Source organism: Arachis ipaensis, chromosome B9, assembly GCF_059453495.1.
Source record: "Arachis ipaensis isolate K30076 ecotype BB chromosome B9, ASM5945349v1, whole genome shotgun sequence".
NCBI lineage: Eukaryota > Viridiplantae > Streptophyta > Magnoliopsida > Fabales > Fabaceae > Arachis > Arachis ipaensis.
Window position 1 is genome coordinate 9409821 of NC_142444.1, and position 25405 is coordinate 9435225.

At 32.3% G+C, this 25405-nt stretch overlaps 1 protein-coding gene across 1 annotated transcript; it reads right to left on the minus strand.

The window, feature by feature from the left end:
* Positions 1-2474: 2474 nt before the first annotated feature.
* Positions 2475-21928, minus strand: LOC107614935 (disease resistance protein RML1B-like). Its single transcript, XM_016317060.3, has 6 exons — positions 21327-21928; positions 6082-7138; positions 5691-5993; positions 4113-5586; positions 3743-3883; positions 2475-3441 (listed from the first exon to the last, which is right to left on the minus strand). Exons 1-6 carry the CDS (start codon positions 21803-21805, stop codon positions 2504-2506), a joined length of 4392 nt encoding a protein of 1463 aa, XP_016172546.3. The 5' UTR covers positions 21806-21928; the 3' UTR covers positions 2475-2503.
* Positions 21929-25405: the final 3477 nt, after the last annotated feature.

Below are 25405 nucleotides of genomic sequence, written 5' to 3' on the forward strand. Positions count from 1 at the left end.
CAATATCTGAATGCTCTAATGCAGGAGTAATAACTCCAGAAGACTCGATGTAATACCCGGATATCAGTTATCAAGTCATCGCCTTGATATGTAAGCATAGTTTTGAAATGGATGACTGTTGATGGCTCTTTATTACACATGGCCTCAAACCATATGGGCAAAGCTTTGTACGATGCTTGCCAACCTCCAAATATTTTTCACTGACTTTTGCTTAGCCAACCATGATTTTCGATAGCTGATGGTGTAATTGAACTTCGATTGCACTTCCGCAATAACTGATTTCACCTTTATTGAGGGTCAGCCTCTACCAATGGCTTTATTGCTTTTGCAATTGTGTTCAAATCCAGCTTTGAATGAACCTGAGAAATAGTTGCTCTGGTACAAGTGTGACTACAATTATACCTTCTTATAACCCAACAGTACTTTTTGCGGATCATGCTAACCCGGATCAGCCAATCACAACCTGACTCATACTGTGTACACTTGGCATAAAATGTCAACGGCTCCTACTCATACACCCAGTAGTCTACACCTCTTCGGATGGTATAATCTTTCATTGCCATAATAACAGCTTCCTTGGAATTGAATTTCATTCCCACAGAAAATTAACCATCTGCCACAATAGAAATATCTACCACGACGACAGTCATACCATAAATATTTAATAAACAAATACTTAATTGGTCAAATTAAAAGTAAAATCTATTTATAACTTATAAATAAATCTTGCCAAAAATTAATACTAACATAAATAAATATTCATATGTCGAAGCAATATTTACAATATTAATATAAAAAATCAATACTCACTACATCAATAATAATATAAATAAACTTTACGTCATGTAATTATCTCAATTTTAACCAAATAAAAACATAATCACGTAAATAAATACTAATTAATAAATACTAACTAATATTTAAATAAATCAATAACTAACTAAATGATTATTATCTTAAATTTAACCATTTAAACACATAAACAAATACTAATTAAGTATATTTTCACATGCTATTTGGTCCATCAATCAATATAAATTATAACAAAATTCTAATCCTTTGTATAAATATAGGCAATTACGTACCTGCATTCATATATTCAGGAAACTTCGGAGCATGCATGGCCTCCAAATCCAAAGTTCGCATGAAAGATGGCCCCTCAAACGGATGTTCGTTTGCTAGTGTATTTGCCACGTCTGTCACATTTGCCTCCATAGTGCCGTCACCTTGATCTTCATCTCCATCTGGACCAACAACTTTGTAATTGCTTTCAAACTCTTCTTCACTGTCACTATTATAATCTTTCCGTTCAATATTTCGGTCAGCTTCAGATTGTTCAAACTCAACATACAACTCAATGAACGACATCTGAGCGCGACTTTCAAAACATCTCTTGCATACTCGCTTCATCAGTTACATATTTGGTTTGAAATTGAATGAATCCACCAAATACCGATATAGGATACCTGTATAAAATACATGATATTTTTCTTGACATTTCAAAATCTATCTTCTCACAAATCACACTTTTTAATTCTTCGAATGAGATTGTGAATGGAATAACAACATCTAACGGATTTTCAGAAACAAATTTCACTCATTTAGACGTTTGTAACAAAATCTGACCAAAATAATATACTTTTAATAGGACTCTAACATCCATTTTTCTTATTCACATGAATATAAATTCTACTGACAATTTTTTTACGCCGATACAACACACACAAAATTTGCATATCCAAAAAAATGAGCCTATAATTGTCAGTAACAAAACAAAAATAAATTAATTATAGAAATAATTTTGAGCACAGATAGAGGAGAGTGGCGACACACGAGCACACGAATCAAAAAATCCGGCAAGAGGTGCGACAATAGCAACGAGCATGTGTTGGCGGTAAACAAAGGTGGATCGAACCGCTGAGATAAACTCTGAGGATATGATGATGTCTAGGAATGAGTAGTGAAAGCTCCTTAATGTTTGTGAGAGACTGAGAGAGCGAGAGAGAAAAATTGGGAGTGTGGAGTGTGTAAAAATTAGTAAAAAACCGAGTCAAATATTAACTAAATGTCAACTATTCAGCGATAAAAATGAACAAAAAATCAATTTGAGTCTAGCTTTGAAATTTCAAAATACAAATTAGATATTGAAAATTAGGGGTTAAATTTCACGACCCATAACCAGTATTAACTCAGAATTATAATGTATTTTGTCGAATTGAAATTTTTTTTGAAAAGGCAAAAATATCATTTTTCATTTCAAAGATTATTGTCAAAATTTAAAAGGTGATACTCCAATAAAGATTTTATAATTGTTTTCATGTGAAAATTTTTTCTTTTTGACCTTTAGATGATGAATTGTAGAGTTAGATTTCATATGTTGTGAAAGTGTTATTTTTATTTAAAATTTGGCCACATAAATAAATCACACTTTTATACAAAATATCTTCATAAAAAGATGGTTTTGGTATCTTTATTTAAGTAGCTCCCAATTTAAAATAGTAATTTAATAGACACCGGCATCGCCATGAGCAGCATCTTGAAAGGCCCTAGTGTCTTCTTCACTTTCAGTCTCCTCCGTATCAGAGGGGGATACTATCTGCCCATTCTGAATCTCCTTGAAAGGTCCAAGCCTACTTAAATCAATGTCAGGGTATAAAATGGAAACCTGCGATCTGCAATTTTCAAACGAGCAAGTTGCCGCTTCCGTAATCAGCTCACTCTCTCTTCTTTTCCAACGAGTTTCTTTCTGAGCTCCTACATCTTTCTCATCTTCAAGTTTCTTTTCGGTTTCTTTGAGCGACTTTTCAGTTTCTTCATATTTACTTCTCCAAGAAGCCACCTCCGAATTCAAATCATCAACTCTTTTCTCCAACGATTCAACATGTGAAATCCTGTCCTCCATTCTTTTCAAAGCTTCTTCAAACTTTGCATTTTCTTCTCTTGCAAGTCTTAATTCTTCCTCTCTTTCCCGTTTGGCTGCTTCGAACTTCATCTCTGCGTATCTCGCAACGCTCACTGAACGAAGCCCTTGAACTTGAAGCCAACGACAAAGTGCCGAAACATCAAGGTCTTTTGTTATAGAATGATCATATGGATACAGAACATGATTGTCCACAAACTCTGTTATTTGGAAGCGTTTAGCTGATGCATCGAAGTGTTTTAGCAACTCCAGAGCAACTTGAGGATCATCCAAGGAGGGAATGGCAATTTTATCACGAGTTTGTGCAATAGAAGTAGAAGCATTTTCGGTTGGAACCTGGTTCAAACGGATATCTTCTACTCTTTTGCCTTTAATCTTCGAATGAGAAGAGTAAGAAGTTTCCATAGCTAAATTTGTAGCTTGAGTTGCTCTTGCAGGGTTGCCTTCAACTTTTGCATTCTTGTCTACCTTCTTCAAGTGGCGGCGGAGTTCTTTCACAGTCAGCTTAGGAGCCACGATCACTGCAAAAAAAATAGATCACAGTAGTTATGTGTTTCGCAAAGTAAAAAGATTAAAAGACGACATAAGCCTCATTTGAAATTTGTTCCTGTAATTTTCATCATCTAAAAATTTTAATTGCTTTATTTTGTTCCATCTACTCAACACTTAACAAAGTAACAAAAATAGAAATTTTACTTAAGATTGCAAGGATGATTTGGAACAGTAAAGTAAATAGTAAAATTCTACCGAAAATACAGTTCATCAATGGAACTATCCAACATAATGAATGACAACGAACGGGGTTACTAAATGGGAACTCACCGCCATGTGAAGGTAAACTGGAATTAATGGGTTGGGCATGCACAATCTTTTTTTCTTTGCGCAGCTCTTGCAGTTTCTTAGAACCTAGGTTTTGTTGCCCAAGACCTTCCGTTTGTTCTACATTGCTAGTGTGGTCTTGACCTTCAGATGGAGTAGTGAATGATTATTGAAGTACTGAATGAAAATGTCAAATATAATGTCTAGTAATGTAGATGATAGTATAATTTTTTTTTTTTTTTTACATTATCCGTACTTTTAACTAATAGAATTGCAAAAATGACCAAATTTTAGTAAATAACCATTCACCGTAATACATAGAAGCATAATTGTATGAAATTAGCGAAGTAGAAGAATATGTTATGTTACTTACCGGTTTTCCTATCAAAAGATGATTGTTCATTCATTTCTCTTTGTTGCTTTGATGATTCCTCCTCCATGTCCTTTTTCTTCTTATCTAATTCCAGCAAAAATCTCTGCAAGTCTGATTCATTTATGATTTGAACACCACACTCTTTAATAATGATGGAGTCATCAACTTCTCCGGTGTCAGTAACAATACTGAACTCAAGATGAAAACTTGGCTTATGTTGTCCAAGAATTTTGTCAGTGAGGAATGGATCATACCATATATACAAATGATCTGAGTTCAATTCACTTATGGTTATGTCCTCCCACATAGAATTCGTGCCTCCTGTAATGTTGTATTCGCATCGGATTTTGGCACCGTGCTTCTTCATTCCATGACGCGGTGAAAGAACAACTGAATAGATAAAGCCAAGAAAGTTGGAAGGAGAGTCTGGGAGTTCAATTGTTATGGAGGAGGATTTCTCAGTCTTATATGCAAATTGCTCTGGGATTGTGTCTCCGGGCAAACAAACCTCCACACTATTGTAATTGTAGCTATGGACTTTGGTTGCATAGCTTCTTACCGTGACATTGCTAGATACAGCACTCACCATTGTTGTATGGATGCCTTCCATGATCGAATGCAATGTGTCTCCTGCCGAGAACTTCAAGCTATTAATGAATGAGATGCGTTTCATCTTTCCCACCATCTTTGTAGCCAGAGGCTTTAGATCTGATACAGACTCCAATGATATGCAGTTATCGGTAGAGCACTCCTTGATAGAGTCTGGAAGCTCTGGCAGTGTCTTAAGACACCTGCAATTCTTTAGGGACAAAATTTCCAACTCTTGAAGACACTTGATGGTTGCAGGCAACCTGGTCACATTGCTTCCGTCTAGCCTTAACTCGCGCAATTTTGATATGGCGTTGATGTTGTCGGGGAATTCAAATGAGTTCCTACAATCCTTCAAATGTAGTATTTGTAGAGAGTGTAAGCCGTTAAATAGGTCTTGCAGCTGCTGCTTGTCAATTACTAGTCCACTATATGAATGCTTCAACTCCTTAAGCAATTTTAGTGCTGATAGCTCCTTTGGAAGATGCTTAACTCTTGAACCTTCTAGATTGAGGCATTTGAGCTTCTGCAGGTTCCCAATTGATTCGTCCAGCTTTTCAACCTTTGTGTAACTCAAATCCAAGTTTTCAATTAAATCTGATGATACTGCAAATTCTTTGAGATTTGAGCAGCCTTTGACACTTATCTGCTGCAGAGAATTCAGATGCCTTTCGGCCTTAACACACTGCAAATTTGTGCACCTGTCCAGTATCAAAGAAACAAGCGTGTTGGAGGAAAAAACAGATGAATGAAGAATCGACAAACTCTCACAACCAGAGAGATTCACCCATCTGAGTCTTTTTGTCCCAGACAAATCTGGAAGCTCTTCTAACTCTTTGCATTCACTTAAGTCGATCCCTTCTAAATTATGAAGTTCCTGTTCCACCTGCATAAGGAGCTGAGTCATCAGCATGGAAAATCTTCAAATTTGAATTTAACAAGAAAGAAAACGTGATGATGACTCATGAGCATGTATGTTTATATCTTTACCTGCTTCTTCTCCCAAAGTTTCTTGACATGGCTATGCGGCATGCGAATCTCAACAAGTAACTTAGCACAGAACTCTGGTGGAAGAGACTTGAAAGGGTACTGATGCCATTCAAAGTACCTTAATTTACCAGAAAATGGCTCAAGGTCTGGAGGAAGGATCATCTTACCAGAACTCTGACCCGTGGGGATATATAATTTTAGAAATCTCAAGTTATTCATCCTTTTAAGTGTGCCAGGACTCAAATGCAAGTCTTTAATTTGAGACAAATCTAATATTATGCCTTCAATTGTATCAAGTGTCTCCTGAAAAAAAAAATGTAATAAAGAAAAGTAAAATAAACTACAATATAAAAATGGTGTGCAAAGAAAAGAGATACAACTTGTTCTTTACCTTGTTCTCTTGGAGTACAACACAAATGTCTTCAATATCCCTCAAGCGGCTACGTTTTCTAGGGTCTTTTCTGTTTTCCTTGCGTACAATCTCAAAAGCCATTTTTCTTAACAAGCCATGCATTTCGATTGTTTCTTTATATGGAATAATGGTAATCAACGCTTTATCTTGAAGGACCTCTATTCCTCTTACTGGTGAGAAATCACAGGCTTTTAATATGCTTGTGACAAGATCTTTCTTTCCTCCATGGAAAAAGAATGCAATGTCAAGAAATATCTCTTTCTCTACCTCCTCCAATTCATCATAAATCTTTTTAAAGGCAGTATGAATGCCCTTATCAGGATGCTTCTCGAGTTTTTCCAAAGTACTTTCCCAGAACTGAATGCTTTTGGATCGAAGATCTGAACCCAAAAGGTTCAGAGCTAACGGATTTCCCCCTGCATACTTAACGACCTCATTTACCAGACTCTCATAACGCGTTGGAGGGATGGTTTCCTCGAATGCTTTCAGGCTAAGAAGCTCTATAGATTTTGAATCGCTCCATTGCTGGACTTCAAATATCCAATCAACTCTCTTTTCAATCAAATGCTTATGCGTTGTTGTTATAATAAGTTTACTTTCTCTACTATGGCTCTTGTACCCTTCACACACTGCTTCTAACAATGGTTGATCAGAATCCTTCACATTGTCGAGGATAATGAGAACTTTCTTATTGCTAAGGCTGCTAATACTGTTCACCAACCCTGTTACATCAGTGGAAATTTCTTCCCTTAATAGCTCCGAGAGAAGCCTTTGAGGCGTATATTCTTTTGCATTTTCCGCATAGCAAGCATGCTCATAACGAGGAAAGGATTTTGCAAATAACATTTTAGCTATGGTTGTTTTCCCTACTCCGATCATACCCCAAATTCCAATTATTCGGTGTTCCTTAATGTAGGGTTTAATACTCTTACGGATTTCTTTCATTCCAACCAGGCCTGTTGGCACAAGGTGGTGCTTTAGGACACGCATTTTCAATACATCATTCACAACCTTTCTGATGAGTTCATCATCATTCCTAAAATGAATGGAGAAACAAATAGGATAAACGGAACTATGAAAATTTGATTGTTGTCTAAGAAATATTATTAAGCCAGCAGTTATCAAAATAATCTCTTGAGGCAAAATTACCTTTAAAATATTTTATAACACCATAAAAATGCCCATTTGTTCTAAACGTATATTTTTTTTGTGACTTTTTATTAAATCATAAAAAATATTAAAAAAAAAAACTAAAGACAGGTTAAATGTCATCTACACTAATTCTACTTTTATTATTTTTGCACATACTTGATAAATAAAATAGTAAATTATGCACATCAATACCTGACTTCATGTACTCAGATTCTATTCTCTACAACCATTTTTTACTCATCCTAAAAATTAAGACTAATTACCCAAATCAAGATTTTAAAAACTGACATTTTAATCTCTAAAAAAATTAATACACAAATTAATTTATAAGATTTTATTTCGGCAGACAAATTAATCTTCAGTTTATTTTTTGACAGAGTAATTACCCAAATTAGTTCCTAAGAATTTTAAAAACGATATTTTAGTCCCAAAAAAAATTAATACACAGATCAATCCCCAACGTTTTTCTCTATTAGACATAACAGTTCTCTATCCGAAAAAAAATTAAAATAAAATTATTATTATTATTATTATTATTAATTGCATAATAATATTATACCATAATTTTTTGTATTTTTTGAACAAAAGTAATAATAAATTTATTCATTAGATTTTTATGTATGTATTTATAATATACATATATATAGTCACTAAATAATAATAATAATAATAATCAATAAAATTATTAGAGATTATTCTATAAGAAATTTAAAGTTAAAATTATTTGATATTTTTGTATTTAATATAACCAAAGATGTTCTATTTTAAAAATTATGTTTGTATTAAAAGAAAATATTTTAATTTAGATTTTAAAACATCATTATTCACCTTACTTATTTCTAACGAAAGAGTGTATTATTATTAACTGCATAATATTATTATTAATATTTTTTGTATTTTTTGGACAAAAGTAATAATAAATTTATTATATATATATATATATATATATATATATATATAGTCACTAAATAATAATAATAATAATAATAATAATATTAATATTAATATACTCTTTTACGTTAGAAACAAATAAGGTGAATAATGATTCTTTGAAATTTAAATTAAAATATTTTTTAATACAAACATAATTTTTAAAATAGGACATCTTTTGATTATATTAAATACAAAAATATCAAATGATTTCAACTTTAAATTCTTTATAGAAAAATCTCTAATAATTTTATTAAATATTATTATTATTGTTATTATTATTATTATTTAGTGATTATATATATATATATATATACATAAAAATATAATGAATAAAGTTATTATTACTTTTGTCCAAAAAATACAAAAAATTACGGCACAATATTATTATGCAATTAATAATAATAATAATAATAATAATAATAATAATAATAATAATAATAATAATTATTATTATTATTATTATTATTATTATTATTATTATTATTATTATTATTATTATATTTTATTTTTTTGGACACAGGACTGTTATGTCTAACGGAAAAAAATATTAGGGATTGATTTGTGTATTAATTTTTTTTGGGACTAAAATGTCCGTTTTTAAAATTTTTGGGGGCTGATCTGGGTAATTACTCTACCGAAAAATAAACTGGGAACTGATTTGTCTGCCGGAGTAAAATCTTAGGAATTGATTTATGTATTAATTTTCTTTAAGGACTAAAATCCGCTTTTAAAATTCTTCGGGACTAATTTAGGTAATTACTCAAAAATTAAAGAGGGATTTGTCTTTGTCCATTGTGTTGCTATAGTGTTGTATCTTTTGCTCTTCCTTAGTTTTTTTATTTCATTTTATTATTATTTTATGGTACGGAGTGTTGGGTGGCAAAAGAGAAGCACGAACATAAGCTAAGTGTGGTAGAGATGAAGATGTTGAGATGGATAAATGGTTATATGCGATTGGATAAAATAAGAAAGGAAGAATAAGGGAGAGAGTTGGAGTAGTACCCATTGTGGAAAAGATGGTAGAATCGCGTCTCAAGTAGTTTGGACATGTGAGAAGAAAACCGACAGAACACCCAGTCAGGAGGGTGGATGAGATGAAAGATGGACAAGGGGTGAAAAACAGAGAAAGACCTAAAAAGACCATTTATGAGATGATCAAACGAGATCTACATGTAAATGGTCTCTTTGTAGACATAATACATGACAGAGCTCAATAGCATCATTTAATTCATGTAGCCGACTCGACCTAATGAGAGAATGCTTTGTTATTGTTGTTGTTGTTGGTTGTAGGGTGTGGTCTTTCAAATAAATATGTATATTAAACTTTTTTTTGTTAATCTTTTCTTTATCATACTAGACATTACAATGAATTTCTTTTTCACATTTTCTAATTTCTAATCTTAAATTTGTTTATTCTGTCTATTTTCAATATAAAAAATTATCAAAAAAAATATTTGTAAAACCATTCATCAATTTTTAAGACATTATTATGTTTTGACTAAGGGGAAAAGTGGCCTTCAGAACTGTATTTCGAATATATAAAAACCAAAGTATTTGATTTTTTTATTTTTAGTTGTTTTGCTTTTAGGGTTTTGTAAACAAAAAGGTAAAAATAAAAAAAGTGATAAAACTATGAAAGAATAAAAAAATAAAGTACGAAGAATTTTATTGATTGATTGAATTTTTTATTATGAAAGTAAAACTAAATATATATAGAGCATTTGTTTATGAAAGATAAAAGCAAATAAAAATAAGATAAAAACAAATAAAGCTAAGATAAGATAAAATAATAAAGATTAAAATTGTAATGGAATTTATGTATTGGGCCGCGAGGCTTCTTTATTATTATCATGGGCTAAGGTGGAAGAGTGGTTTAATACGCCCCCGCAAGCTGGTGGATGAAAGATGTCAATAATCTACCGCTTGGACAAGTTCTAATGAAATGATTGAAGAAGACGCGTATGACGTAATAACGCAAAGGAAGATGCGTGCGGCGGAGCTAGAGCTGTCGACGGCAAAAACATAGAAAGAGATGAAAGCAAGCAGTGATCTTCAAAAAAAGGCGCGTGGAGGTACGTGCAATGCAAAGGAATATAAAGAAAGAGTGAGGGCGATCTTCAGAGAAAGAGATCTTGTGCTTGAGAGAGAGAGCAAGCAGCGGAAGATCTTCAGAGAACGCATAGAGCGCAATAAGATTGATCTTCAGAGGGCGCGTAGAGCGTGATAAGAGTGCAAATTGTCGAAAAAAAAAAGAAAAAAAAGAACTATCGAAAAAAGGGAGCGCAGACGGAATTGCCAGAAAAAAAAAGATGCATAGACGGAACTACTGGAAAAAGAGGCGCACATAAAACTGCAGGAAGGAGGCACAGACGGAACTACCAATAGGAAGCACAGACTGCCGGAAGAAAATATAGACAGAACTGCACGAAGGAAGCATAGATGGAACTGCTAGAAAGAAGCGCAGACAGAACTACCAGTAAGAAATCTATATTTATTTTCGAAAATTATGGCCATAGTGAATTATCTATTCCATGAATGGTAGTTATTTCCTGTTAAAACAGGGATAATCAAGACTGATGTAGGATTTTCACTTGGATTGATGTAATAAGGATTGGTTGGATCCTAAGCTAAATTGGAAGATTGATTATTCATTGTGGGAGGGAGTTGAAAAAGAAGCATGGTGATTTTATTAGAATATCATAATTAGGAAACAAAATCATGAAAATATCAAAGAGAATCAGAAAAAAATTAATGTAATTTATTAGGATATTATTTTATAATTAGCGTACTCTTGGTCTATATATTGGTAAGAACCTTGTAATCAAGTGAAGAAATGAATATGATTTCTTTCCTAAATCCTTTGTACCAAAGTAACATGGTATTAGAGCAGAGTTATGTTCTAGGAACTTAGAAGTATCATCATTGTCCTAGCAATACTACCAAAATCCAACATGTCTGTATCTGAAGAAACCAACAGCACTACCAACCCAAAATCAACTATTTCTAACGAATTGACATTACAAATTATAAATATGCTAAGCAATAGTCTTGGAATGCAATCATCACAAATCAATTCTGACAGTTTGTCTGTTGGTTTCAAATTAAATGGAGATAATTATCCATGATGAAAAAAGCAATTGGTAGAAGAAGAAAGAAGGCTCACCTAATAGGGGTACCTCCGGCACTGGTAGAGGCGAAACCAGCATATGATCAATGAGAACAAGCAGATCAAACAGTTTTTACCTGGATTATCCAGAACATCGAAGCAAACCTAATGAACAACGTGTCTCAATTTCCATGCACTATGGGATAGTCTCGCAACCACTTATGGAAGCAGTACCAATCTGATGCAGATCTACGACCTACATCGATGAGCCAACATTCAGAGACAAGGACAGGATACCCTAGAGGAATTTTGGAACAAATTGCAAGTCATATAGATGGCCATCAATAGAAAACAACCAAATTCTATGAAATGCCCTGAAGATATTCTGATTTTCAACCGATTAAAACAAGAACAGGGATTGTATCAGTTCCTTACTGGAATTGATGAAAAATTCGAAATAATCAGAAGGGATTTATTGAAGCAAGAGACATCTCCTTCAGTCGAATCCGCCTACGCCGCTATCCGTAAGGAGGCGGCCCGACTTCAGATCTTGAAGCCTACCATCAGCGTGGGCGATGCATCACAAGGAGAAATTGAGATTGGACAAGCTGCAAAAAATAGAGCAAAACGAGACGTACAAGGACGTAGCAGCTCAGAAACTGCTTTTAAGCGTTCGTCACCACGGGACAAGGAGGATAAAAGTCATCTCTCCTGCACACACTGTGGAATGAAGAAACACACCAAAGAGAACTACTTTAGAATTGTGGGTTACCCAGATTGGTGGGAAAATAATCCCAAATCATCGAAAAATCAGAGTAAGAGAGCCGCCACTGTAAGCATCCCAGAGGTCACCAACAGCAGCAGCGAGGCCAGAAGAGAGGAAGCAAGTTGCGATGGCAAGGCAGCAGCAGCGGTAAAGGCTGAAACTGTGCTAGAAGGTAATGAGGAAGAAAGGGAGACTCAAAATCAGAATCCAATTAAAAAAAATGAATGAATTTTCAATTGTGGTGCTACTGATATTATGACTCATGACCTCCATGATTTCAACAGCTTGACTATACCCTCAAAAGCCCATATTGAAACAGCTAGTAGAGAATTAATTGCTGTTAAAGGAGGAGGCTCCATTACTATTTCAAAAAATTGAATTAAAAAATTACCTCTATGTCCTTGCACTATCATCAAAACTGTTAGTCAAGTAACAAAGGAACTAAATTGTGTAGTACTCATGTATTCTACCTTTTGTCTTTTACAGGATAATCTTACGAAGGAGATCATTGTGCATGGTACTGAGCGAGAAGGTCTTTACTACGTTGATGAAGTAGCACACCAGGGTCATGCCATGCTTGCTCATGGAACGGTTACCAGGAAACTTTGGTTATGGCACAGGCGTCGGACATCCTTCATTTGGGTACCTCAAGTTTTTATTTTCTAGTCTTTTTACAAGTAGTACTGAACCCCTCAAATGCGAAACTTGTATTCGTGCAAAAAATCACAGAGTTTCTTTTCCTCCCACCAACACTAGAGTCAATTCTATTTTTTCTCTAATACACTCTGATGTGTGGAGCCCAGCCCCTATTTCCCATAATAATTTTTAATATTTTGTTTGTGGACGATTTCTCTCGCATGACTTGGGTATATTTTTCAAAACACAAATCTGAAGTACCTGATAAATTCTTTGCTTTTACTAAATGATTCAAACTCAATTCAATAAGAAAATCCAAGTACTTCGTTCAGATAATGGTAGGAAATTTATAAACTAATCAATGCATAATTTTTTTTATACAAAATAGCCTTATCCATCAAACTTCCTGCCCAAATACACCCCAACAAAATGGTGTGGCTGAGCGACGAAATCGTAAGTTACTTAAGATGACTCGAGCCATGCTTTTTGATGCACAAGTTCCAAAAACCTTTTGGCCTGAAGCTATAGCAACCTCTGCCTACTTATTGAATCGCCTACCTACCCAAGTTTTTCACCACAAAATACCCTTATAAGTCTTGGCTACTCAGACTGCAATCTCGCCTATTCTAACCTTACCACCTCGAGTATTTAGATGTTCCGTCTTTGTCCATACCCTCAAAGTCAATAGAACCAAACTGGATCTTTGTGTAGAAAAATATGTTTTCGTTGGGTATGCTACACACCAAAAGGGGGTATAGGTGCTACAATCCAATCACTCGTCATGTTCATGTGACCATGGATTGTGATTTTTTAGAATCCAAATTTTACTTCAGCTGCCAACATAGCATTCAGGAGGAGAACAATAATGAACCACCAAGTTGGCTAAATAACTTTTGTTGTCCAGAAACTGTTCAAATAGAGCAAGTAGATGGAGCCACCAAACATACTTCACTCAACGTAGGAAACAACTCAGTACATACAACCAATGAAAGTCCTTTTGAGAATGTCAGACAAGAGATAAGTAATTGCCAATCTGATAATTTACTCTCTATTTTTAATGAGGCCACTAACAATAATAGTATAGCACTGGAACATGAAGAACCAGAGACCAAACATTTATTCTTCCTCCAAGAAGAAACAGAAGAATGCCTCCTGATTGGTACTCACCAGAATATATTTTCTGTAACTCAAGATATCCGATAAGAGTGGCTAGAGAAGAAATAGCAAATGTTGCAAAGACTTTCTCCATCACACTCTTGACAAAAGACATTTCAAAAATTGTCCGAGAAGCCAATGAAAAAGTTGAATGGCAAAAAGCCATGAATACAGAAATGGAAGCTGTAGAGAAGAACGGAACTTGGGAGAAGTGTATCCTACCAATAGGAAAAAAGCTAGTCAGGTGCAAATGAGTTTTTACTATTAAACACAAGGCAGATGGTACCATTGAATGGTACAAGGCAAGGTTGGTGGCTAAAGGTTATATGCAAACCTATGGTATCGACTATACTAAAACTTTTTCACCGGTTGCAAAGATTAACACCATTAGGGTGTTGTTTTCAATAGCAGTAAATAAAGATTGGTCATTACATCAATTTGATGTCAAGAATGCTTTCTTGCATGGAGAGTTGAAAGAAGAGGTGTACATTGTAATAACCGAGAGAGTGTGAGAAAAAAAAAGAGAGAGAGGGGAGAACACGTGGGAGGCACATGCCCCACTTAAAATTTTCTTTCTCTCTTCTCCTCTTCTTCGACACTCCCCCTCCCCTTCTGTTCTCTTTCTATTTCATTTCCTTTAAAAAATCAAAAATGTAAAACCCTCATTTCTCTTCTCTTACCAACTAGATTTCTTCATCTCTTTTCCTTGCAATCAACCACTCAATATTATCAAACTCACCTTCATCATCTTGCTTCCTTTTCTTCTCTATTCTATCTCTATTTATTCAAAATCTCATTTTCTCAAAATCTCCAAATCAGGAAATTTCAACTTAATGAGTGAAGGAAGCATTTAAATTTGAGTTCCAGTTATTATTGAGGCTTTAAGGTAACTCTTTGACTCAATAATTAGCTATATCTCAAATTTTTGTCATCTCTATACTTGTGAGTATAGTAAAATCCGAAATTAGGATTTTTAGGTTAGAGAATTTGAAGTTTTTGTCAAAATGGGTAAGATTATGTTAATTGACAGTATTAGTAGCTCACAAATATCATTATTGTCATATTTTTAGAGTTGTAGAGTTATTGGACATCATTTGGTAGCTCGTTGACGCGCTCAGAATTGCTTCCGGTTCTTTGAAATCAAGTTGTGAGTGGATATTATATCTATAATTATTTTTAAATATATTGTTATCAATATTTTTGTTGAATCATTCATTTTGGAGTTTGAAAATATTTTATTATTGTTATTTTTGAATTTTTGAAATAAATATTGATGTGTGAAATTTACAATTTTATAAAAATACACACGAGACGATATTTATATATTTTGTAAAGCATACATGTTTTCTTATTTGACTTTATTAAATTTTAATTAAATTTTAGTATGCAATCTTATATATATTGATTTGCTATGGAATTTAGTAGTATGTTATAAGCATTAGAGATTTTTATAAGTGATTTGGGTTGGATTGGTTTGGGAGACTCTGACTAGAAAACCGTAGTTAACGGCGGTTATGACGTTAACCTAGATGCATCTGGCTCAGACCTCAGCTAGTAGGGGCGTTGCTAGCCTAACGTGTAGGCCACACGCTAGATCTGTTATACCGTACGGGCATACTAAAGGAAAGGGCTACCCTTAGAGGTGGAGCCGCCTTAAGTGTGTAATATTCGATTTGATTTGACTTCTGGAATGAGAACTCCCATTTCAGTTCATTCCGCTTAATTATTTATCTATTTATTTGCATAATTAATTAATATGAATTCCTCATCTTTGGAAAGAAATATAATTTTCATGGTAAAATTTGTATTGTCTCGTGTGGGTTATAGATGTAATGTTTGCTCACTGAGTTGCAAAACTCACCCTATTATATTCCCATGTTTTTCAGATACAGGAGTCATTTCAGATTCCATTCCACCTGTCCCTCAATAGATCTTAGTCATTTTGGTGAGCCCTTCTTTTTTCCAAGGGCTAAGTAATTATGTAATGGAACCTTTGCTCAAAAATTTAGATTATGTCAATGCTCCATATGTCACAGGCAGAATCCTCGTGTTGGTTATGTTATTTTGAATCTTGAACTGTTTAGATAGTAATTATAAGTTGGTTATGTAAGACTTATGGATTTAACTATATACTCTAGTTATCAACTTGATATATATATGATGCGTATTTTGGATATATTTGGTTGTGGATATGGTTGGAATAGGTTGTTGTTGTTGTCTTTAGAAATGGATGTTTATTATTGATATAGGGAGTTAATATTTATGTTGGTAAGGTCCTAGAAATAGAGGAGGTTCTGTCCATTTTTCTGAAAATTTGGTCGTTTGGCTTGTTGAGGGACTTGTCCCTTAAGCGCCAGTCATGGCTTGGTTCAGGCCATGACATACATGGATGCTCCTCCAGGTTTCTCAATGGGATTTAGAAAACATAAAGTTTATCGATTAAAGAAGGCTTTTTATGGGCTTAAACAATCTCCACGTGCCTAGTTTGGAAGATTCACAGTGGTCATGAAAAGGTATGGGTACAAGCAAAGCAACTTTGATCATACCTGTTTTTGAAAAAACGGAAAGATTTAATCACTTGCCTAATAATCTATGTGGATGATATGATCATAACGGAAACTGATGCTGAAGAAATTATAAAATTGAGAAGGAACCTATTTACAGACTTTGAAATAAAGAATTTGGGAAGACTAAAATATTTCTTAGGAATAGAGGTTCTACGATCCAGTAAAGAAATCTTTATTTTCCAAAAAAAAAAAAGTATATTTTGGACCTTCTGACAGAAACAGGAATGGTGAATTTTAAATCAATAGATACGTCTATGCAATTTAATCACAAGTTGAAGATAGTAGAAGGTGCCACCTAGTAGATAAGAAAAGGTATCAGTGACTGGTTGGAAAACTAATTTACTTATCACATACTCGCCTTGACGTAGCTTATGCTGTGGGAATAGTAAGTTAGTTTATGCATAAGCCACAAGAAGATCATATGAAAGTCGCTATGAGAATAGTTCAATATTTAAAGAAACTCCAGGAAGTGGAATCATATTCAAAGGGAATAGCCATTTGAAGGTTGAGGCATACACTATGAAAGAATAAGAAAAGAAAGTATGAAGAATTTTATTGATTGATTAAATTGTTGATTATGAAAGTAAAAATAAATATATATATAGAGTATTTGTTTATGAAAGATAAAAGAAAATAAAGATAAGCTAAGAACAAATAAAGATAAGATAAAGATAAGATAAGATAAAATAATAAATGCTAAAATTATAAGCGAATTTATGTATCCTATTGGGCTGAATTTGTGAGCCCTGATACTTCTTTATTGTTGTCATGAGGTAAACTGGAAGAGTGATTTAATAAAAATAAAACTTTATTCATTTATTATTATTTCCTTTTTCTCTTTATATACTTAAAGCCTGCTTAGGAAGTAGTAAAAGCTACTTCTTTTTACTTTTGAATTATGAAAAGTCACAATACGTGTGTTTTAACTTCTTAAAAAGTTAATTCAGAAGAAGTACAAGGGCCGGTTTGGATATGTTCATAAGTTATTTTTTTAACTTTTAACTTATGAAAATGTATAGTATTAATGTCTGGTACAATTTTTAAAATCAAATTGCAGCTTTCTAAAAAGCTATTTTAGTACTCACAGAGAAGTTAAAAAAAAAAGAATTATCTCATAAAAAAAGTTTTTTATCACTCTTCTCTTAAAATAAGCACTTTTAGAACTAAAAAACTAAATACAAAATAACTTATTTATAAGCTACTTTTAGTATAAGCATTTATTATTTAAGCTATTTTTTTAAAAAATGTTTAATTAAGCTGTTTATCCAAACTGAACCTAAATATATAACTTCTCTCCTTCTTAATAAGCCATTCTATCACTTCATAAAAAATTGACTTCAAAAAAAATATCTACTTTTATTCTTGGCTTTGTGAAAAATATTTTCTGTTTGTGCTGGAAATACTGGCCCTCCATCACCATTTATTTTCACGTAATATTCCATCTAAACCATCTACTGTATATATTTCTTTCAGGTATATTTTTTTTATCATTTTACCATTTTATTTTTTTATTAAATTTATATTTAACATTGTGTGTGGTATAAAATCTCAGTTTTAATTTTATTTTTTTATATGTGATTTATTTTTATAGCTAGTTATAGCAAATTCTTGGCCCAATAAAGGAGGAGAGAGTTTTAGTAGGAATAAAAAAAATAAAAAATAGCAACAAAATATACATTGACACACATTTTACATTTGTTTTTTATTTTAACCTACCATATCATACACAATAAAGTCTATGATTCACAATCGAGATGTGTAAGCAGGCACGGAAGTGGGTTGGTATTGGTTTGTGTCTACTATCAAAATCTATGATTCACACAATGGTTACTTGTGGTTGTGTAAGCAGCTGTTTGGTTGGAAGAAGTGGGCGAATTGGCTTTGACTTTGGTGCCAGCTTGTTCCAGAAAATCACGAGTTTTTAGCTTGGTTGTGTCTTAAGAAGGCTCTTCCTACTGCAAGTTTTTGCTTCATAAGAGGTATGTCGTCATAAGATAGGTACCCAAGATATCTTTCTAGCCAGGAATTGGTTTTACATTGTATTCGAGATTGTCCAAAAGCTCAGCTTATATGGCATAGGTTGGATATTTCTTGTCATCCTCTGAATTTGAAGAACTGGTTCTTGTATCATAGCATAGAGCATTCGTTCAGGTTCTTTTCGAGACTTTGGTAGATATGGCGAGAAAGGAATAATGACATCTTTAATTCTCATGAGACTTTGCCTCCAGAAAAAGTGATTTGTCTGGCATTAGCTTCCGAAACAAAGCTTAAGAATACTTTTGAATTACAACGTACGTCCATTCCTTCTATTCTAAATGATTTTTGGAATCTCATCCATTGGTACTTTCAAGATTAATTGTGATGCTAGTTATCCTGATTCGGGTGATAGTGTTGGCTTTGCTTGCGTTATTAGAGATTGTAATGGAAGTTGGCAAAGGGGATGTGTGGGAATGATATATTGAGAGTAATAGTATTCTTCAAGGGGAATTGTTTGCTATTTAGAGAGTCTTAACTTGGGATGTGGGTCAACGAGATATTATTTATTGGACGGATTGTGTAGAAGCGTTTAATCTTATTACTAATCACCAAGATGGTTTTGGGTTTATTAATCCGTTGGTGTTCAAAATAAGAGATATCATGCATTGGAATTGGGGTATTGACTTTCGTTTGATTATGAAAGATGCAAACACGGTGACAGACACCATGGCAAAGATGACGATGTTGTTATAACTTCATCATGTGGAGCTTTCTTCTCCTTGGAAAGAGTTTAAGAATAGTCTTAAACGGAACTGTCATTCTATTTAAGCAGTTCCTTTGTTTTTCTTGTTTGTTTTTTGTTTAATTTATTTAAGTCACAAAAAAATACTAATTACACAATAATTTATTTGGCATTATCATCAAGATTATTGTAAATTAAAATTTTATTAATATTCATCACATACAAAAATACTGCTATTCACTTCTAACAATTATAGAGTTATTTACTCAAATGCTACAACTTTAAATTAAAATAAGTATTTCTATAACTAAAAATCCAAACACAAAACAACTTATTTATAAATTGTTATTAATAAAAATTTTTATATTTTAAAATTTTTTTTCAAAAGAGCTTATTTAAGTTATTTATCCAAACTGAACTTTAATTCTAAATCAATTAACACTAAAAGTAAGCTAAAAAAATGAAAACCAACGAACTACTCATCCAACTTTAACTGTTATATTCATTATGGTTTTAATGAAAAAAAAAATGTGAATCTAGTGAAAGGTAATTGTTAAGGGAGATAGAATAGAGAAGAATACTTAAATTTTTTATTATTTTTAATATAAATTTAATTTTAATACATTATAAATATAAAAATAGTTTTATACGTGCATAATCCTATTAACAACATAATGATACTTCGACAAAAATATATAATAACCTTTTACATTAAAAAAACAAATATAATTAGATGACTGTATAATTTTATACTATAAATATATTAAAATTAAACTCTTTTAATATATATATATATATATATATATATATATATATATAATTTTTAAAAACGTTTCTCCTTATTAGGTGTTTTATTGTTCCATAGACACTTGTTGTTAGTTAGTTCAACTAACTAAAACCTGAAAGGAGCTACTTCGATAAAAATGTCTAAAACATCCTTTTTTAAAGATATTTTTAATAATTAAAATTTAACACATATAATCGATTAAATCATGTTATTTTTATCAAAATTAGGCCAGACAAATTAATTTGACCAAAAAATGGTGAATCAAATTTTAAATCGGCCTAAATTAATATTTTTTTATAAAAAATTATTACAATATCCCTATTATAAAAAATTACTAAAATACTCTTATTATATATATTAATTTTGAGAATCCTAAATTCTAACCATTTTCTTCGTAGGATTAGGATTTAGAGTTTTTAAAATTAATATATATATAATAGGAATATTTTAGTTATTTTTTATAATAGAAATATTGTAGTCATTTTTTATAAAAAATATTAATTTATACCGGATTAAAATTTAATTTATTAAATTTTTGGTTAAATTGATTTGTCCGGTCTAATTTTAATAAAAATAACACAGTTTAATTGATTATATGTGTTAAATTTTAATTTTTAAAAAATATCTTTAAAAAAAAAACGTTTTTTACATCTTTATCTAAGTGACCCCCAATATAAAAACACATGTGTTCTAACTTAGTTAGTTTAAAACTAAATCTTTATGTAATTTCATTTTTTAAATTAATTTACTAAACTTGATCATATGAATAATACAAATTTATTAAATACCTTTCTTAAAAAAAATCGTAAGACATGATAGGCAACATTAACCACGCGTAAATAACAATTAGAGAAAAAGATAAATAGATCCTTGATCTTTTGTCTCACGGACATTTTTGTCCCTGACCATTGAAAAATACTTTTAAGTCCTTGACCTTTACAAAACTTGGACGGATCAGTCCTTGACGGAGGCATTTGGACGGATCAGTCCTTGATGGAGGCATTTGGACGGAGGGATTGATCCGTCCAAATTTTGTGAAGGTCAAGGACTTAAAGGTATTTTTCAATGGTCAGGGACGAAAATGTCCGCGAGACAAAAGGTTAGGGACCTATTTGTCCTTTTTTCTAACAATTATAAAACAAAACAAAGTTTGTGTATGTGGTCTCTGAAAACAAAATGAAAATTAACCAACAATAAAAAAAAACATAAAAAACCTAAAACTAAAACTAATATTTGAAAATAAAATAAATTAAGATTAATTTATAATTTAAAATTTAAAATTTAATATTTAAAATTTAAAATTTAGAACGACAAAAGTAACGGCGGATAGCTGGTGGCGGTTGTCCCGCAGTGATGGTGGACTTGAAACAAAATATAAGAATTATTATTTCTCATATACTTACGCATAGTTTTTGGAGTGCCATCCACAAATATCAGCTGATTTCTTGAGAGCCTTTCTCCACTTTCTTATCTTCTCTCTGTTGGATTCGCTCTCTGCGAAATCTCTTTCGTGTTTAGCAAAGGCTTTCTCAAAACTCCCTCTCTGATACCGTATATGTGACGGCTCTGTTCTGTAGAACACTGGTATAACAACCTGACCGTGATCTTCCCTCCATTGAATAATCTTGACGAGCTCTTCTAAGCACCACTTGGAGGTCGCGTAGTTTTCTGAGAAAATCACGATCGACATCAGCGAGCTCTCGATTGCTTCCTCCAGTGTTGGCCAGATTTCTTCTCCTCTCGGGAGACGATCATCCACGTATGCCCGGATTGTCTTGTTTTCCAGTGCTTTAGACAGATGGGCCGTGAAGGTTTCGCGGGTGTCCTCACCTCTGAAGCTAATGAATACATCGTACTTTGTTGTACAAGAAGATGACGACATATTGAATTACAATTCTAACTATTATTGAGATTATTGCAGAGAGTGAATGTAATATATAACATATATCACGCTCTTCTAACTTCCTGTATCGGCTTTTAGATCTCTTGCATTATTGTACTAAGAAAATGTTTTGATTGCACCTTATACATGGTCAACGATTGCTCTGTCTTTGAATACAACGAACTACTACTACCAACTTGACACGAAATCACAAAACTAAAGTTTCGTCTACTTAAAGAAATAAAAATAAAAAATTATAGGGGATGCTCTTTAAAGTTTAAAGACGCATTAAAAAGTCTTTTTGTAAAACACTTAGGTGTCGCATTATTATTAGACGTATTAATGAATTTGTTATTTTTTTATTTCTTAACAAATTAGAATAAAATTGATTTTTATATAACAATAATAATAAATTTATTTTTTTTTACAAATTTAATTGTATTTTTTAATTTTTAGGGATTTAAAATATTCGCAAAACAAAAAGTTAGGGATATATTTATCTTTTTATCAAAAAATTTAAAAATATTCGGTTTAGATTTTGTAATTCGATCGGATCAAATCGAGTCTAATAATTATGATGCAGACAATTAAATTTATTATTGTTGCTCTAATAAACCGATTTTGTTCTGGTTTATTAAAAAAAAATTATTAACCGGTTTAATAAAGATGTCCAATAATATCATGACACATATAAACATCTTAAAAAAAAGACGTTTTTAGTATTTTTATTAAAGTGGTCTCCAAAAATATATATGAAGTCAAGCGAATAAACTTCAATGAATATTTTTATAATGGAAAAGTATATGGAACCAAGAGGTTACCAGCCAAAAACTAAACAAAACCACATTAATTTATATTAATAATTAATTTTAAATTTTTAAATTCAAAATTAAAAAAATTTAAAACTGATTAACTAAACCTAATTAAAACCTATAAAAACATTCCTCTTCTCTCTCACATTAACCTATCCACCTCTAACAATCACACACACAGACCTCTCTCTCTCACCGTCAGGCACTCTCTGCCTCTCTACCGCTACCCACTCCTCCGATCGCTTCCGCTTCTAGTCGGAACTGTCTTTACTAGATCGGGAGCTCATGAACCTTATGTTCGGACTCGGGTTCGGGTCTCGAAGCTTCTGCGCATCAGCGCACGTGACTTCCCCCTCAGAGCCGGCGTCAACAGCGACAGGAACAGGCGCGTCGAGACTAAGTAGCTCCGGCATAGGCCTGAGAGAGTCTCCTCGGAGCACTTTTCAACGGCGGCCTGGCACATGTGCCAGTTTCCAGTCCACAGTAGTCCAACGTCACCGTTAACCGGGTTAACCGTTTGCCCACATGCTTCGAAAAGTAGAGACTGAAAAAGAGCTGCACATAATATATGTTCTTATTTTTGAAGGTGGACTTGGTTTGAGGGTACTATGATGCAGGTGATCATGTGAAGTTTGGATTGTCAATGGCTTTCACAGTAGTCACACGGTAGCAGCATCATCATTGTTCTCTGCGTTTTGGGATATTAGGTGCCATTTTGATGATTAAAGAGACTGCAAACTACACAATTACAAAAATATAAAAAAATATTCATTTAATATGAAAAAAAACATCCTAATACTTAACAAAAGAAATATCCAGTTATATTTTAGCAAAAATAATTATGAAATTCTTAAAGAAATAGAGACATTCACATTTGCAATACCAAAAAATTCAAAAAATATATAAAAGAACATCTATTTAGTATGAAAAAGAAACATTTTGATACTTAGCAGAAGAAACATCCATATATATTAACTCGTAGAGATTTTGGATTCACCAAAGGTATTTTGGCTGATTTTTGGCTAATACCCTTTTGGTTTCCTAGCATTGCTCTTTTAGAATTTTTTTTTTATAGTCTAATTTATGTATAATTTTATTGATTTCATAATTATTAATTTTTATTATTTTAAAATGTTATTTATCATCAACGTTAATTTAAATTAATTTTGATATGTCACTAAATAAAATTTTAAACTTATTAATCAATTGAATTTAATACGTATCATTTCTTAATTAAATTAAAAAATAATAGTTAAAGATAATTATTATTTCTATTAAAACGGTATATTTTTTTATTGGATAATAATATTGAGTCATATATAAATTATTAAATAAATATACTGCAAATATCTTTTACAAATTAGTTTTTAAATTTAACATTAACTTATATATTATCTAATTAGATTAATCTCTACATACAAGTGATTCTGCTATACAAGTCTTATAAGTCCTCTAATTGATATTACGTTCAAACGCGCCTCTAACAGATTTTTAATTTTTGAAAGGATTCTGTTTCATTTTTCGAATTTCTTGCCTTCTCTTTCTCCTTCTTCATTTACGTGCTTTTCTTTCTGTTCTCTTTCTTTGTTATTCTCGATTTCCATTGTTTTTTCACATCAAGTTCTGAAATCGTTTTTGAAGTGTTTCATCTTCATCGTCGTGTTTCTCCTCGTTCTTCTTTTGATTTTGTAACATTATGTATTTTTTTTTTCTTTGTTTGATTTTTTTTCTCCCAAAAAGAATTATGAGAATATGAAATAAGAAAATGAAGAAGAAGAAGAAGCAACAGAAGATGAGGAGGAGAAAGAGGAAGAGTTATGAATTATGCATAAGGTGTACTTCAACAAATTTTGAGTGTATTTCTTAAATCCTTTGGGTGTATTTCTTAAACCCTTTGGGTGTATTTTTGTAATTCTTTGGGTGTATTTCTGTAATTGTTTGGGTGAATTCCTGTAACCTTTTGGGTGTATTTCTGTAATCCTTTGGGTGTATTTCTGTAATCGTAAGCTTGATTTCAGAAACCATGAAAATCGAAAAAAAAAAAACGAAGCAAGAATACCAGTGATAAACGCAGGTAAAACAACGAATGAAAAGGCGAAGAGAGAACGCACGAAGGAGATCGAACAAATTAAATTTGGCAAGAAACTCGTTTTCATGGAGGAAGAAGAAGAAGAGTCGTTCATAATGCATGGTGAGTAGCGCACTTTGTAAACAGAAAGTGGTTGAATAACGTGCGTATATTTACTCTTGAATGTGGGAGTGTAATGTGCGTGTGTTTTGTTGGGCTTGTGCCAACTTATAAGACTTGTAAGCCAAAAAGACTTGTATGTGTAGCAGGCCTATCTAATTTATCCCTAAACAATATAGCAATTTAAATACAATACTATGTAGTACAATTAATTTAACTTTCTGTGCATTGCACGGATCTAAAAAAAAAAAAATAAAATAAAATAATCAATGGAAAGGCCGGAGAGACATTTACGTAGTAGTCATATTATCACTAAAAATATACGTAGTAGACATATAATACTGTTAGTCACCAAAAAAATATTATCACTAAAAATGTTACTACAAAGAGACATATACGTAGAAGTTATCATCACTTCTAATAATATGTTTACTAATTATTGTTCATTATGTTTTTGAAGGTTTGTTAAACTCAACCAAAATCGGGGAGCTAAGAGTTCAGATCAGAGCATCTTAAACAATGCAAGATGCTGAAAATGAAAGGATTTTGAAAATAAAAACATGAGTAAACGCCTATTACTTAAGACGAACGTTAAATTAA